Here is a 17,637-nt window from a genome sequence, read left to right on the forward strand (position 1 = left end):
CCCCGCCCCAGCGCCGGCCTCGCCCCTCACTGGCCCGGTCTCACCCTGGCCCTGACCCGGCGCGTACACAAGTGCTGGCTCCGCCCCTGTGCTGGTACTGTCCTGGCGCGGGATTTGAAGTGTAATCCCGCCGGAGGTCGAGGAACCACGGACTTCCGCTGCGACTCGGCTGTTCTGAGGTAAATTGGGCATCCGCACCAGGACCCTGGTCCTCAGGGCACAATGAAACGACATGGTTAGGCGGTACCCGTCTGAGCTCCAGAAGGGAGGGGAACAGGCCGAGACTCGCGCTGGTAATCTCTATTTCCCTTCAAAGAACCAGAGGCCGTTAAATCAAATGCTGCAACTGCCCCAATCATTTTAGGCCTATTTGGGGTCATTTACTCATTTGGAGTCATTTACTCATTTCAGGCCCTGAAGCAATCAGTAAAGCGTTTGTTTAGAAAAATATACCAGCACACATGAGCATAACATTCTGCACCAGGTTTCTAGAGTTTAAGACATTCTGACAACAAATCAGGGACCCCACGGTATAGAACCAGTTTACTCCCAATGCCTATATCCGAATGAGTGTAAATCAGGCATTCAGGTATAAGTCAGAGACTATATTATGTGTTATATACAAATACATGCATATACACACGCATACACACATGCGTGTGTGTGTGTGTGTGTGTGTGTATATATATATATATATATATATATATATATATGGCTACTATTTGTTGAATGCTTATTTTGTGCGTGTATTTTCATAGTATATTTTCTTGTTAAAACAACTCATCCAGATGGGAATTCTAGTCTCCACCTTAGCTTAAAGAAATTAAACAGTTTGCCCTTGCTAACAGGAGAGTCACATTAATTAAACTAAAAATCCAGAAATAGAACTTATGCCTTTCTTTGTTCTCCCAAAATGGGTGAAGTTGATAGTCCTTTTTCTGAGGCAGTAACACTGAAGAATAGAACCTGCTCAACCCTAGTAGTTTGGGGATGCAGTAATTTGTAAGGAGGGGACCAGTATGGTTGAACAAGGCCTCCTTGCCCCATTCTGATGCCCGTATCCCTTTCTGTACTAAATTTTCTTACCAAAATGAGCTTCAGATAAAGTAGCAGCGTTTGTTTTTTCTTTCCTGTAAGTTATACTGATTTACTTAATGTAAAGAAGACTTACAGCAAAACAGCTGGAAGCAACATCTGCTGACTGAGCCCCATCATTTCTCTTTTCACAGTTATTCCATAGGTGGCAGAGCTTGATCTGAGTGAACTCTGAAGTGGAAGAATTCAGGAAAAAACAAATTGAGACCTTCTAGGTGAGAGAAACATGAGCAAGAGAACTTCTAGAGAGGGCCAGGAACTAGGAGTGGTCATTGTCATTCATTTAGTGAGAAAGCTGAACAAGAAGAAATACAGTAGGTATGTGGTTTATGGCCATATTCTGGAGGGGAGTTTAGGCTTAATGAGGTAAGCTCTTATGTGTGAATTTAGTTATGCTATGAATCGTTACTGACTATGTATATAAAAAGGATGACGATGCTGTAAGATTGATTTGTCTGGCAGAATCAGGCTGTCTGGATGAGAGATCCCATGTGGAGGATGGAAAGGAGTATCTGGTAAACAGCAGTCTATCACTATAAGCTTTTTTATTCCTTACAGTCAGTTTGCAGGAATAGAAATACAAGTTAACTTCTGTTCAAGCATAGTCATGGCAAAATGACTGAAATAGGGGTGTAGTCAGTTATGTTTAATTTCTGAACATGTTATTCATCCAGATAGTAAACTTATATAATATTTCTGTAAGTAAATTTTAACATACATTAGAATGAGTACTTAAGTAGTGGGAGAAAGAGTATAAATAAATTACAAGAGGCCAGAAAGGGGATAATATTAGGAAAACATTGTCAAATACCAGAACATTAGTAAGTAGTAGAATTAGAATATTGGCAGAAACCACCATATACTGATGGATTTAATCTCAGTGTAGAAGAAGAAGTTGGAATTGGGTAACAGAGGTTGATCAGTGGTTAGAGAGACAGAAAGAGACAGAAACAGAGAGACAGACAGAAACAAAGAGACAGAGACAGAGAGAAAGAGAAAATGAGAATTGATTGAGAAGGGGTGAGAATTGGTCTGGGAAGAACCATGGCAAGGCCAGCTTCAGGTTTCCCTGGAAGCCAGTGAAAATGAAGCACATACATCCTTGTCAGCCTGCTCCTGAGGACCAGGCCATCAAGTGGTATAGCTGAGCAAGTCTGGGTATAAATGCAGGAAGTGGAAACTACTTAGATCTGAGTCATCTCTCCATTTTTATCCTTGATTCCTTTTTCCTCACTGCTCTAGAAGGACTGACCCAGCTTTATTTCTAGGTTGACCATCTTTAGTTGTAAAATTGGTATCAAGCATAGTTAAATAAACATTCTGATGCAATGTTAAAAAATAAATTATAAGGCTCTTTAAGCTTACCCTTTTAAAATACAACCAGTATTTTCCTTTGGAACTTGGAAGCTTTACCAAAAATAGTTACAGTCTCCAGGTGAAAAGGAGCTTTGATATAAAAGGACTACAATACTCTTTCTCTACCAGGAATTAAGAGCATTTCTAATGTGGTGACATGTTCTCCTTGAAGGGAGGGATGAGGAATATGACAGTCCCAAACCAGAATGCCAGATGTTTCTTGTTCTGTGTTTCTTTTGCTTTTGTCATTCTGCCCTCCTTCCTGTTCAAGTTGACCAAACCCCAAGCTCCAGCTGTCTTCTGACCCTTACACCAGCTGTTAAAATTTTCAAGCTATGCAAGGAACCCAAGGACACAAATACTGTATGTGTGAAGTTCTTTTTTTCCTCTTTTCATATTCGTGATTTCCTTGACCCAGTGAATCCTCAACTGATTTTCCATTGTGATTCCAAAACTTTCATGTATGACATACTCTCATGGTTATACCAAGATATTTATAAAATCAGAAAAAATGCTCCTAAGATTTAGTGTCACTAAATGTGAATATTCACATTCCATATCATTTATTCATTAGGTACTGTGATTCAGGTAAGATTGCATTCTATTTTTAAGTAATCAGTGGATTTTGCTACAAGTTAATAAATTTCAGAGCATAGATTCACTTCCTGAATTAGGTTTATCTAAGTATAGTGGAATTTTATCTGCATGTGAAGCAGATTAAACTGAATATGCAGACTCTATTGAGCCACAGGAGCCATATCACTGTATTGACAAGTTGAAACAGCTTTTTTTAAACTGCTCTATTTCCTCAATCCAATGAAATGAAACTCCTTTCTCTGGAATATTCATTATATTCTCATTTATTGGTTTATAATTTTCATATGCATGAGGTATAACTGAGGGACTCTCTCTTAGATCTGTTATGGTTGATGTCAAATACAAAACCTATGATATGTCCCCCTTTTTTCCCTAAAAAGTCATGATATTCTCACCATTAATCTTTTAGGCTAATTCTCTTTTTCTTTTCAGGGATGATATCATTTACCAATGACTTTGAGTTGTTGCAACATTTTCTGGTAAAATTCAAGACAAAGCCATTGCTATAGGTAATTAGGGATTTACTCTCAAATGCTTTAGTATACATTATTGTTCCATTTACAAATTAATGTATTTGTTTTCTACATGGATAAATTGTGGCATAGATGATATTAATGAAGAGAGAACTGTATTATCTATTTCTTTGTGAAAACCAACCCTAAAATTACTGGCTTTAAACACAGTAGATTTATTTTTTTCTTACAGTTCTTTGGGTCGGCTGGACAGTTCTATAGGTCTGGCTTGGACTCACTTGGGCTTACTTATACATTGAATTCACATGATGGCTAGGTCCAGAGTAACCTAGTCTTAACTTATATATCTACATCTGGTGCTGCCTATTGGCTGTAATGCCTTGGTTCTTGCACCTGTGACCTTTCATCCTCTAGAAGATTAAGGTTCTAGCATGGCACTCTCAGGGCAGAACTCCAGGATAGTCAAATTGGATACAGAAGTACCTACTAATCTACTTGTTTCACTTTGTTGATGTAATATTGGCCCAAGCAAGTCACATGGTTAAACCCAAAGTTGGTATGGGATTAAGCTTAGATGGCATCTCTTTGTAAAAATGGCAAAAAAAATTTTTATAATGACATTTAAGTGAAGTTATGTTTAGAGGGGGATTATCTTCCCTACCAAAAGTTGTGCTGGGATAGAAGAGAAATGGACATCAGAAACAAAGGGGAAAAGCCAGGTGTGGGAGTACACACCAGTATTCTAGCTTCTTGGGAGGCTGAGGTGGGAGGATTGCAAGTTTAAGGCAAGCCTGCTAACTTAGTGAGACTTTGAATCAAAATTTATAAAGAGCTAGAGGTATATAGTTCAGTGAGAGAGTCCTTGCCTAGCATGTGTGAGGCCGTGAGTTGTCTGTAGTACATAAAAAATAAAGAAAGAAGGAAAAGGGAACTAAAATCTGTACACAGGTGCTTAGAAGTAAACTGCACTGAGAAATAATAGTCTGTAATCTCAGCATTCTGAGAGGCTGAGACAAAGATTACAAGTTCTAAGCCTAGCCTGGGCAACTTAGCAAGATTGATCTTGTTTCAAAATAAAAGCAGAAACAAAGGAAAAAAGACTTGGGTGGCCAAGCTGCTAGCATTATCTAAATCAGCTAGGTAGCACTTCATACAATAAGATGGTTATAATAAAAGCTATAAAAAGTACTTACATTTACATTAGGCTTTAAAATTTACGAAACATTTTCATATGCCTTATCATATTTATCCTCAAGGTACTACATAAATATTCATGATGATATTAATTCCCATTTTGCAGTTGATCAAACGAAGATTCAGAGAGTTTCATTAACCTTTCCATGGTCGTAACACTATTAAATGGAAGAGCCAGGGTCCAAGGATTTCTGATAACCAGCCCTATTCTCATTTTGTGGTAAAACTTTGTGCAAAGAATAAAATATAAAGCAAATAAGGACATAAATATCAAGACATGAGTTTTCAAATTTTATCAAACAAAACATATTCTAAACAAATAAACTGATGGCCTCTCTGTTTGTTTTAGTAGTAATTGATAGAAACTTACATAGGATAGAATTTATTCTCCCCATGCTTCTGAACCAATGATGGGAAAATGGGAAGCAAAACTGAAGCAAATTGAAGAACGAGCATCTTGCTATGAGAGGAAACCATTGTCCTCGGTGTATAGACCAAGATTATCTAAGCCAGAAGACCCATCCTCTGTATGGAAGCTATTTCATCGACAAAATCAAGCTTTTAATTTTGTCAAAAGCTGTAAAGAGGTAATTGCCTCTTTCTTTTCGAGCAACTATCACTCAAGCTTTCTTTTAAAAAAATCTATTATTTATCTTCATTTCAAACTGTGTACTTTACGAAGAGAATTTAATAGCCATCTTAATATGACTTTATTTATTTATTTATTTATTTATTTATTTATTTATTTATTTTGGTACCAGAGATCAAACTTGGGTTTTTACACTTGCGAGGCAGACAGCGGAACCACTGAGCTAAATCCCTGGCCCAATATGACATAATTTAGGAAAAATATTCCTTGGAATTGTTAACCATTTAATTTATGTCAGTAATTAAAAAGAATGACATCTCTAGTTCCAGTTAGTGTAAAATATGTATAATGACCTTTAAGTGAAGCTATGCTTAGAGAGAAGGTAAGCATATTTATTGCTAACACATTAAGCAAGTTGCAAGAAGTGCTTGTTACCTGCCAACCTTGCAAAGTGCATGGTGTTCAAAATATTAATAAATTAGCAATACATGTATATTTCATACCTTTTGTTTCTTGGGCAGTGTGGGAAATATAAAAACAAAAAGATAAGATGCACACAGGAAATCTAACTTAAATGTATTGTGATTCTTGATCATTCAAACTATGTAGAAGCTAAAAGTAGTCAAATTTGGGGAGAGGTACTCTTTCCCTATTAAAGAGATGCTTACTCAAAACTTATCAGAATAATTTAACCTATGAGTTTCACACATGAAAAACCTTTCTTTTTTGTAAATCTGTTTGGTATCAGACATTAAAATACTGACAGATTCATTTGAACTTGGATTTAACATGTTCACAATGGGGCCATAATTTGTATGTCTTGCTGCTGGATGGCTCTGAGGTACCAGTAGTACATGTATGACTGACCCATGCCGGCCATGGTTCAGTTATGCATGTAGCACCCGTGACTAAAGTAGGCGGGAATATGTTTAAAAAAAAAAAGATACAGAGGTATGCTTGCTAAAGTATCAATCACTCATGTACAGCATTTATTTCAAAAAGATTTTTAACAGGATCAAATAGTTGAGTCCTTCAGTGATTTCTCACTCATGATAATGAAAAAAGGCTCAATAGTTTAGCTAAGTGTTCTGCTTCCTGCCTCACAAGTGCGAGGTCCCGAGTTCGATCCCTGGTACCAAAAAAAAAAAGTTTAGCTAAGTGGAAACAAAAGAGTGTGTGTACATATGCCTTTATTAAATGCAGCAAGCATGAACCGTTCTATTTAATTCATTACTATAGTCACCTTTAAAAAATTCATACCCATATACATTTTTATGTGTATTACAGAATTTATTAATTAATTTAGCTGAAATTATAGCAATAGGTCATTTTGAAAAATAAACTTAATTTCATAAAATAAGAAATAAAACTCAGGTTAAACTAGAGTAAGAGAATGTTTTCTCCTTTTAATCTGAATATGCTAATTGTTTACATTTTGTACGTGTATTATGTGAATGATTAAAAATAAATATAGATTTTGAATGACAGATGTAGTGACTTTGTTTTTAATAATATAATTATTCATATTCTGGTTTCTGAAGCTTGAGTGGTGAAATTCTTTATGAACATTTAATGGTTACAGTTGAATTTAGATATATTTTTAATAGTGTTTTTCTTATATAGAATGTACACGTATTTGCTTTGGAATGCAAAGTGGGAGATGGACAACGTATTTATCTTGTAACAACCTATGCTCAACTTTGGTTTTACTATAAATCCAGGTAAGCAGATTGTAACAGAATACAGCACATTAAACTGAAGTTGCAGTTCCTTTGTCTACTAATTTTGATGAAATTAATTCAGGCTGAGTGTCTTTCATAGCTCTTGACCACCTAATAATTTATTCTTCACTATTTTAATAGTTCCAGAGTTTTCTTTTTATAGCAACACTCATCTCATGAGGTGCTAGGAGAAAAAAAAATCCTCACTCTTTCACTCACACACACATACACACAAATTTGTGTACCCAAAGGGAATTTTCTCTTTTACAAACAAATGTTAAAGTTTCTCTTTTGCAAGCAAATATTAATTTGTACTGTTAATTACAAATGAATACTTGCTAATATGAGGGAATATCTTTTTTATCTGAGTGGTGTATTCATTTACTTCTCAGACCCGAGTAACATATAGAAAAGGAGAGTAAATTAATATGTATACCCTGTATTAACGTAAAATACTTTCATTATATACATGCAACACTAGTTAGAGGTGAATTAAAATTCTTAGGACAATGTGACAAATGATGTCTGTCTGAAACTCAATCCCACATTGCAGTGTAAATATGGTACTGACTGTTACAGAGCACGATTGTGCACCTGTGTGTGTGTGTGCACTTGTGTGTTTCGAGTTCCCTATACTACATGTGTCACATGGTGATACAATCCCCATCACTTCTGCTGTTTCTTATTACCACAAACCTTTTATCTATAAGGTTGCCATCTGAACTTATCTAAATTATCTTAGTCTAAATTATCTTTCACATTTTGAGTCAACTCATATACTTAACCCATGTGAAAGTCATTCTGCCTATGACAACAAGAATGTGTGCCAACTGCAAATGTGAGCATGGGAAGCTTACTGAAGTCAGATGATTCAGATTTTTAATTTTTTTATTCATTCAATTTATTTTTTTATCAATTAAAAAATCATCTTCCCAATGAAAATACAAAGTTTTAAAATTCTCATGGACATTTCATATAATTTCAAGAATATGTGCACCCAGCATCCTAGTTTGAGAAAAATCATTCTTTTCTCACACAAAATTTCTTTCATGATGACACTAAAAGCAAATAAAGGGATTAGACACTATCAAAATCATCTGTGAGTAAATTAACACTATAGGATTGAATTTATTTTCCAGTTAAATAATGTTATAGAATATGATTATTACATCTCCTTTGATGGAAACTCTTGATGCTATGAACCATAGACCTAAGAATATCATTTTTCATAGGTATATGTAGTTAAAGCACAGCACTAACTTGAGATCTAAGATCATCAACTTCCTTGATTTTAAAGATATAAATATGACAAGCTCAAATTGTTCTTTTTAGGAAACATCTTTTGCACTGCTATGAAGTCATTCCTGAAAATGCTGTGTGCAAGCTTTATTTTGATTTGGAATTCAACAAACATGCCAATCCTGAAGCTGATGGGAAAAAGATGGTTGTATTACTCATAGAGGTAAATGACAGACTCAGGTTTGTCTCTTGTATCTTTCCATTCATCTTTTCATTCACTTACTCATTCAGTAAATGAAGCCTATGTCATATGTTGGTTCCCTATTTCTCCTTTTTTTTTGCTACTCTTTTAGTGACTTTCATTTTTAATATCATTTCTATGAGTGAACTGAAAAGAAATGACAGTTTAGCCAGGCATGGTGGCACATGCCTGTAATTCCAGCACTCTGGAGGCTGAGGCAGGAGGATTACTGAGAGTGCAAGGTCAGCCTGTGGCGCGGACTGAGTTCAAGGCCAACCGGGACTAGATAGCGAGACCCTGTCTCAAAAAAAAAATGACAATTCAATTTAATTGCTTATATTGTATAATATTATAATTGATGAAAAAGTACTTTGAGAAAGATGGCTTCCTGTGTTCTTAATTTACATATTAATTCTCTGACTTTGGTTACAAATAGCTGGATTGAGTAAAGACCAATTAAAGTAATTTTTACTGTAAAAACTGGAGACTGATGAACTACAAGGAAACTTTGACTAAAAATAGCATCAGAATTTTGAAACTGGCAGGAGTTTTTATGGAAATCATTTTATTTTGTACTTTCATAAATGAGGAAATTAAGACCTAGAAGAGACCAGTGCACTCATGTCCTAAAGCTGGTTATTAATGAAACCTAGTCTAGAAACATAACTGTACCTGTTTTCTTCTAAGCAAAAAGAGTGTAGTTCTGTTATTTACTTTTAATTTAGCTTTGTCAACCAAACATGTAAAAAAAAAAGGAAGTGGATCAAGAGATGGATGGAGGCAGAAAGGAGAGAAGGAAAAGGGAGTGAGAAAAAAGGAGTTAAGATGTACTATGTACATGTACCAGTTTTCCACAGGGAATGTAACCATTACGTACTATAAACATGTCCTAATTAAAAAAAAATGTTAATTCTTGCAAGTAAAAAAATAAAAAGAGAAATACCACAGACTGTGTAACTATTCTGTTAGCATTATTTCTAAAAAACTTTAATAATTATATTGCATAAAGTTGTATTAAAATTATATTGACTATTATTTGGCTTTAGAGTAGGTATTAACATTTATTAACTATTTTTCTTTGAGATACAAACTAAATAATTTTATAAAGGTAATGTTATAACTTTTAAGATATATCCAAATTAAAATGTTTTTGGTAAAGGATATCTGCTAATTATGTCGGATCGTTCCATGATTTATTTCAAATTTATTTGAAAAATATTTGTAAGTACTTTAAAAAATATATAGAATGTTAGCTTTCTCTTAGCTTTGAAAAAAAAGAAATACAGTTTATATAAAGTCCCTCTTGTTTCCTAAAACAAAAACAAATTACATTTTTCTTAAAATAGCCATTGAGTTCTTTAAAAATGCTTTATTTCACATTTATTTAAAAATGCTTTATTTATGTAGTTGGTAAATTGTATTTAATTTTTAACCTTAACTGTGTTTCTAATAATTGTAAAATACTGATTTTATTTCTGGTGTGTTGCACTTTTACAGTTTAAAGTCTAAAGCAGAATTTCTTGTGTAGATTCCCTATTGACTACCAACAAGGAGTTAAGATTCAGAGATTTTACATGTTTACCATGGCAAAATAACAGTTCCTATTAGGATTGTTTTACTTAATACACTGCTCTTATAAGTATATTGTCAATTTTATTTATTAGTTACTTTGCATGTAACAGGTTTAATCTAGTACTTACCTTTTGAGTCTTTGAGGAGGTATAAATTAGGTTAGCTCTTATCTTTAATTTAACATATGCTTAATAAATAACTGGTTAATAATAAGTGGCTAGGGCCGGGGATTTAGCTCAGTGGTTTTGGCGCCTGCCTTGCAAGCTCAAGGTCCCGAGTTTGATCCCCAGTACCAAAAAAAAAAAAAATAATAATAATAACTGGCTATAATAATAGTAACTTTTGATTCAGTGACTTACCAGACATATTTGGTTGAGCCATTTCTATCAATTAGGATGAATTCTGGTTCTGATGCATTTTGTCAGGCCACATTGCTCAAGTACTTGTGTATTTATAACCTCTAGGTTTTACAAATTAATTATTTATATAACTATAAATTTTATTTAAAGTTTACCTTGGGCAAGAGAATTTAGGAGAATGTGATTGCTTATATTACCAGAATTACTAAATTTATTCTCTGTAGTTCCTGAGTACATAATTACACTTTCTCAAAAAATTTTCAGCCTGTAGTAAGTGTAAGGTGTTGTGCCTGAGTACCAAGAATACAATGATGAGCCCAAAGCAACATAGTTTCTGATGTCAGAATTTTAGTGTAATGGAAAATAATAAATTAGGATAGATATAGCTGATATAATTTTAAAAAACCCGAACTAAAGTAGCTGAAACAGAATTGAAATATATTTATTTTTCAAGTAATATCTGACTGGTTCCACTCTATTAGACACTAGATGTTGTCTATTAGACCTAAGATGTTGTCTCAGTCACATTGTCCAACATGGATCCACCACAGTGTCTACATTCTAGTTAATAGGACATGGGAAAGGGGAAGGCAGGACCCTTGCCTTTAAGAGTATAACTTGGAAATGGCAATCTTTCTTTCTTTGCACATCCCAGTTACCAGACTTAGTCACATGGTCACAAAGGAGTATAGTCTTTATTCTGGATGACCTCTTTTTCCATAGAAGAACAGAACAGATACTGGGAGACACCCTCTGTAACATAGGAGAAGCAGATTTCAACAAAGTCACATAAACTAATGTAAAATTGTAGCTGTATAGGTACTACAAAAAGTATATAGGGGGAATTTGGTGTAAATGGGGAGATTAAGGGAAGCTATTCTGAGAAAATGAGAATTTACTGAAAAAGAGTAAACTCAGATTGTGAAGGGGAGTATGGTACTCTAATAATGCCCAAATAGTGTTAATAAATGCAGTTTACTGAATAACTAGTAGGTATCTAAGTGTTAAGTGAACACATTTACAAATGTTTTTCCTGATCTCAAGATAACTGCATGGTATCTTTTTTTTTTTTGGTACTAGGGATCAAACTCAGGACCTTGTGCTTCAGAGGCAGGTACTGTGCCACTGAGCTAAATCCCTGGCCTTAATGCATGGTATCTTTTAATAGCTTTGTTTTTCAAATGAAAAGACTGCAGCTTAGGGAGAAAGGGCTTATTTTAAGGGTGCAAGCTAGGACCTGTGCCCAGCACTGTGCTAACTCCCTAATTCATTTCCTCAATGCTTAGAACTCCAAAAGTTAGGGGCTCTTATTATTCTGCAATTTAGGAATGTAAGGTTTAGATTTGACCAGTCACAAAGCTGGTAAATGGAAGAAGCCGAACTCACACTTAGCTCTCTCTGACTCCAAATGTTGGGGTCCTACCTGTGTGTTTGCTTCCTTTCCACCATGCATGACTTCTGTCAGTATCAGTGTCTGCCAGCCTCAGTGGCTATATGCTTGGAGAAATTCGACCCCAGTATGAATGAGATATTTTCTTATAGTAAAAACTATAAAAAATTGAATTAGCGACTTTTTAATTCATAGGTAATATTTAAAGAGATGCTTAAAATATTACAACTTTACAGCAGGCTGTATAAAAATTGTTTGACTTCTGAAAAGCCTCTTTAATCCAGAGAATACAGCTTATTTTTATTTTTTTGTTACAGCTTATTTTTTTTAACATAAACGTATAATAATTTAAAAGTGACATGTATTTCAAAGTTGATGAATTATACTATAAATATTCTGAGTAAATAAAAATTTTACTTTTTTATGTTAAATTCATTTGTACCAAGATATTTAATTTTGTTCTTAGAAAAAATTTAAAACCCAAAACATAAGTTATTTATACTTGTGTTTTTAGCATGTTTGTAAAGCACTTCAAGAATTATACAGTGTCAGTTGTTCAGCTGAAGATGTTTTCAACTTAGATTCTAGCACTGATGAAAAATTTAGCCGCCATTTAATATTTCAACTCCATGATGTGGCATTTAAAGATAACATTCATGTTGGTAAGTATACTGCCTCTTTAAAACTCCTGGCATTCGGGGATTTAGCTCAGTGGTTCCGCCGCCTGCCTTGCAAGCGCAAGGACCCGAGTTTGATCCCCGGTACCAAAAAAAAAAAAACTCCTGGCATTATATTAAAAACTCTTTTTTCTTATTCTTCTTAAATTTCTGTAATTATTTTTATCTTTTATTTTGTTATCAGCTTTTATAGATGCTAACCTAGCCATAAAAAATGGGATGTGATTTTGTTATTTTTTTTAAAGAATTTGGTCTTAGCTGTAGACGGGGTAACCTACTCAAGATATCTTTGGCATTGGTGCCTCTCATCATAGGTATTGGGATGGCCACACATGTTTGGCACTGTTTCCAATATGATTCATTTCAGTTTTCTGGATAACTCATGAGAGGACTTTTCATTTCAGAACTTATCTGTGATCCACATATCTAGATTTCTGACCTTTGCTTCAGCCTTGTATTGGCTTTATCTTTGGGGCTTGCATCCATGTCATAGCAAGGAAAGTTGTTTTTTGTTTCATGCAGAACTTCAGGGTTGGGATAAGGTCTAGCTGCATAAGCTTCAAAGTGTAACCTGAGTGTTTGTCCCAGTGCGGGACATTTAGAGATAGAAGGCCTGGTATAAAATAAAGTCAGACTTTTGGGGGTGGATCTTCCAATGCTGAACCAACACTGCCATCCCTATAACAAAACCACTTTCTACATACTGCCAAGATCTGACTTCTAATAATTTATTTTGTTAAACAAATTTCTATCTATGTTCATACTTTTTTCTTCTATTATCTTTATCCAGTTTTAGGATTAGCACAATGTTGAGTTCCTAAAATGAGGGGCGAAATGTTCCTTCTTTTTTCTGCTTTAATTGTTTGATATAATTTATCAGTTAAAATGTTTATGAGCCTGCTGTTGTCATATAGGTAGGTTTTCAAGCTAGGAATATACTTTCTTTAATAGGTGCTATTCAAATTTTATATTTCCTCCAGAGTTAGTTTCATTAATTTGTCTTCCAAGGTTCTTCTTAGAAATTGTCAAATTTATTTCAAAAAAGATTTTTGAAATATGCTTTCTATATCCTTTTAAATTCTGTAAAATCTGTGGTAATGTCTCCTAGATCTTAATATTGCAATTTAAAAAATATATAATTGATACTGTGTAACAGGAAGAAAAGGTCTAAAGGTGCAGGGGAAGTGGGAGGGGTAGGGGAAAGGAAAAAAGGGAAAAGAAAAAATATGAGAAAAGGAAAAAAATGGAAACAAGGTCTTTGCAAATAGGGAAGGGTGGAGGGGGTGAAAGGAGGGCAGGGGAAGGGGAAAAAAATGAGAACCAAGATACTTATGTAATGGTACAAGATCCCAATGATGAATGTAACTGTATTGTATACCTAAAATGTACCATTAAACTTAATGGGAAAAAAAATAAATAAAGTCAGGCAAAGGGGAGACAAATAGGCAAAATGGGAATGCCAAACACCAAGGTCTAAATAGAATCAAAACTGTTTTCAAAGCTGGAGTGAGACAAATATTCCTAGATCTAAACAGCAGACAGTTGACTCAAGTTCAGTAACGGCAACCCATTTCAGAGCTATAGGTGTCTTACAGTTTCACAGTTACCTAGAGTAAATAGCATGAACATGGTCACTAATGAACTGGCCTGAGTTAGGATCCCACAGAAACTGATCCAGTGTGCTATGTACACAGGGCTCCTTACTGTTTTCTGTTAGCTTAGCTAGACATTCCTTCTCTCTTCTTTCATCACTTAGATGTTAGTAATTGTAGATTTTATCCCCAACCCTCTTCTCACTCTGTCCTCACCCTTAACGATCATTTGCTGTCTTGGCTTCAATTATCATCATTGTTGATGACTCTCAGTCAAACCACATTGTTCTTCTAGATGTCAGACTCAGACAGCCAACTGCCCACTAACCATGTCAATACAGATACTTCAAGCTCAGTGTGCCTCAGGTTCCTCATTTCCTCAAACTTTACTCCTCCTGTGCTGTGTGTATCAGTGGATGGTGACACTATCCAGCCAGTTACTCCAGTGGAAGTGTTGGTGTCCTGTTTGACCTCTGTATATCTCTCTACCTGCATATTTAGTCAGCTAGTTAAAATGAGCTGATCCTACCACTCACATGCCGGACCCTTCAGTTATTATCCCTTGGCTTCAGGAAAAAGCACAGATGTCTTAGCTTCTTTAGTGAGGCCCACTCTGCTGTGGCCTCATCTCTCCAGTCTGTCTTTGCTTAGCTCCTAATGTGGGTGCATTTTCTGTAGTCCTTGAGTTTTTGGGCTTTTTGTTGCTACTACCTGAACAGACATACCTCCAATTCACCTGGTCTGTTAAGATACAGTGTAGATTTCAAGTTATCTGAGAATCTGTTTCTGTCACGTCCAAAACCCTAAGATTTGGGTAATGTTCTTTTGGGTTTCAGACAGTGTCCAGTGCTTATTCTGTCAAAGCATTAACCACTTCCTGAGGGAGTTTCTTGTTTTGCTTTCTCTCTCTCTTTCTTTTTTTTTTAACCATTGTAATTTCAGAGCTTGGCATATATAGCAACGCTAGAAATTGACTCTGTTGCTCAAGAAGAAAAGAATAGAAATTTGTCAGATAGCTAACAGTCTGTCCCATAGGTATTTTCTGAAAGCAGTCTGGGCTTTGAATAAAATTTCATCATACAGACAAAGTAAAGAAAGCCTTTGTTGGGCCAGGGATTTAGCTCAGTGGTTCTGCTGCTTGCCTCGAAAGCGCAAGGTCCCGAGTTCAATCCCCGGTACCAAAAAAAAAAAAAAAAAGCCTTCGCTATCTGAGAAAACAGCATAAGCAAAAGTATAGAAATACTAGTTTGTGGTTAGTTTGGGGAGCAGTGGAGTCTGCTGTAGGTGTAGCTGAAGTGAGAGACATAGTCAGAACTGATAAATGGGATGTCATCTAAGGCTCATTTCTCTAAAGTTATGATTTGCCAGAATCAGAAGTGGATACTATGAAGTACAGTAGTCCAGATTTTCCCTTTAGTTTCCCTCCCACCCACAGTGTATCTCTTGATGACAGTTCAAATTGCATCTCAGAAAGAGGAATTAGGTTAAATGTAACAGATGTTAGGATCTGATCTGTAAAAATACTCATCTGCTATAGTACCTGAAATTTCTGATTAGTTCTTTTGATTTATTCCCAGCCAATAGGCACCCTGTCTAAGGAGGAATGGGAGTAACAAGATTAGAGCAGGGAAATAGAAACAAAGTAGTTTGCAGGAAGCCAGTATTACTGTTTGTGTTGGCCCACTGTCATCACTCCTGGCCTTGTTAGCTCCCTCGGGTCAAAGGCCTACTGGCCTTCTGGAACTGACATTGCCACTTTTTCTACAACCACAAACTCACTTATTGCTTAGGGTCAAGTAGATGCAACTAGATGTTTCCAGGAAAATTAACTCTATCGATTTATATTTATTGCTTTATTATCCTTTGATATGTTTTGGTTTCTTGTCATTCAGTGTTTACCGTCTCCTCATTTCAGAAATAATCACATTGCAAAAAAAAAAAAAAGAAATAACCACATTGCAAAGATCAAGTGCTTTTGCTTTCATTTTGATGTTTAAAGAAATTGGGTTTGTTTCTTTGAACAGAAAAATAATTAAGTCTAATTTGGAGAATTTTGAATTTAGTGTGTGTTTGTTATGATTTAAGGACTGAGGCCTTTCTGGTAAATAAAGTAATAAACTCAGACTACTACAGTGCTATAGTATTGCATTTCTGCAGTATTGTTTATACATGAAGCAACTTAATAGCCAAATTATTACTTAATGTGTGGTATAAATAGTATATACGAGGTTAAAGCAGTTCCAGATTGTCTCACTAACATTTCAGGATGCAGATAGCACCACTGCTACTCAGTGCTCTGACATTAAATGTTGGGTCAAAATGTATTTGACTGCCTTTTTTCTGGACCTTATCGCTGAGGCTATAATTCAAGAGGTAGGGTTAGAAGCAACCTTGAGACAAAGTCAGCATTCTCAGGGCGTGTCATGGCAGGAAAAGGAGAGAATGACCTCATGAGACGTTTGCCAACAACTCTAGGAGGGTATAGCAAAGATGCTGTCAGTGTTTCTGGCCATTATCTTGACAGGAATGGGATGTAGCTTCTTCATGTAAACCCTTCATTCTTTAATCATCAATTGTGAAGATAATTCTGCTTAATTTGTGTTAATAACAGTGGTGCTCTGTTGATGACAGCATGTTAGGCTCAGGCCCATATTAGCTATATGTAAATGATTTGTTTACAACTGACACCAAGATTGAGAAAGTAAAAGGACATAGCAGAACACACATGTTAGTTTCTACAACAACTCAGTTGTAAAATGAGAAATTAAAAAACAAAACAAAATATACCTTACTGTGTAAAACTGTCATGTGTACATTTGTGCCTCAATCTTAAGTTATAGTTTGCTGAAAAGCAGAATTAATCGTAATACCTTTTTTCCTTAGGTAATTTTGTGAGAAAAATTTTGCAGCCTGCTCTACACTTAATTTCCAGTGAATATGATAATAGGATTCCAAACCCAATGGGTCATGAATTTTCTCATTTTCCTGAAACACCATTAAAACAAGAAATTTCCTTTAACCAAACATCCCCAGATAAGGATATAGCAAAGAGCTGGACTTTGAATTCAGAGATACCAGAGAGACTGGAGTCAGCTGAGCAAAGCAGTCCTGATCTTTCATTTTTAGTTGTGAAGAGTAATACGGGAGAAGAGCATCTTTTTGTGGATCTAGGTAAGTGACATTGACAGCTGTCTCTATTAAACTGTGCTGTGTACTTTGTGAAACACCAGTCAGTCTCTACTTGTCCTGATGCTTAGGTTCTTGCTACCACCAGTGTTCCACAGCCACATTGTAAGTCACCAGCAGAGTGTATCAGTGACCTCAGATACCAGAATTGCCTAGGCTTCTGTTTAGAGTTCTTAGGATGGTCCCTGTGAAATGCAAGCCCCAGGCAGGCATAAGCAACATGAGAGAGTGCCTGTGGCTGGCTGTGCTGGAAATGTCTGTGGGATTCTTGTCAAGAGGTTTGTCTGGGGACAGTTGAACCAGCACCCTCCCACACTGCTAAGAAGTTAACAGATTAAATCAATCTTAAAACAGAC

General features: G+C 35.6%; 1 protein-coding gene across 19 annotated transcripts in view; it reads left to right on the top strand.

Moving 5' to 3' along the window:
• Nucleotides 1-17,637, top strand: part of Primpol (primase and DNA directed polymerase) — a 31,569-nt gene continuing 13,932 nt past the window's right edge. For 4 of the 19 annotated variants that reach the window (XM_087217079.1, XM_087217075.1, XM_087217083.1 and 1 more), the window contains exons 1-8: nt 2-179; nt 1,230-1,413; nt 3,481-3,557; nt 4,822-5,302; nt 6,928-7,025; nt 8,358-8,487; nt 12,341-12,488; nt 16,979-17,266. In XM_087217079.1, the coding sequence (XP_087073205.1) occupies nt 5,123-5,302; nt 6,928-7,025; nt 8,358-8,487; nt 12,341-12,488; nt 16,979-17,266 (844 nt within the window). In that variant the 5' untranslated portion in view covers nt 2-179; nt 1,230-1,413; nt 3,481-3,557; nt 4,822-5,122. Of the gene's footprint in view, nt 294-1,229; nt 1,414-3,480; nt 3,558-4,821; nt 5,303-6,927; nt 7,026-8,357; nt 8,488-12,340; nt 12,489-16,978; nt 17,267-17,637 lie in introns of all 19 variants that reach the window. The other 15 variants (XM_087217065.1, XM_087217081.1, XM_087217077.1 and 12 more) reach the window with 12 other exon arrangements.

Source organism: Heterocephalus glaber, unplaced genomic scaffold, assembly GCF_053883595.1.
Source record: "Heterocephalus glaber isolate CG9 unplaced genomic scaffold, H.glaber_assembly_v1.0 deba00001461, whole genome shotgun sequence".
NCBI lineage: Eukaryota > Metazoa > Chordata > Mammalia > Rodentia > Bathyergidae > Heterocephalus > Heterocephalus glaber.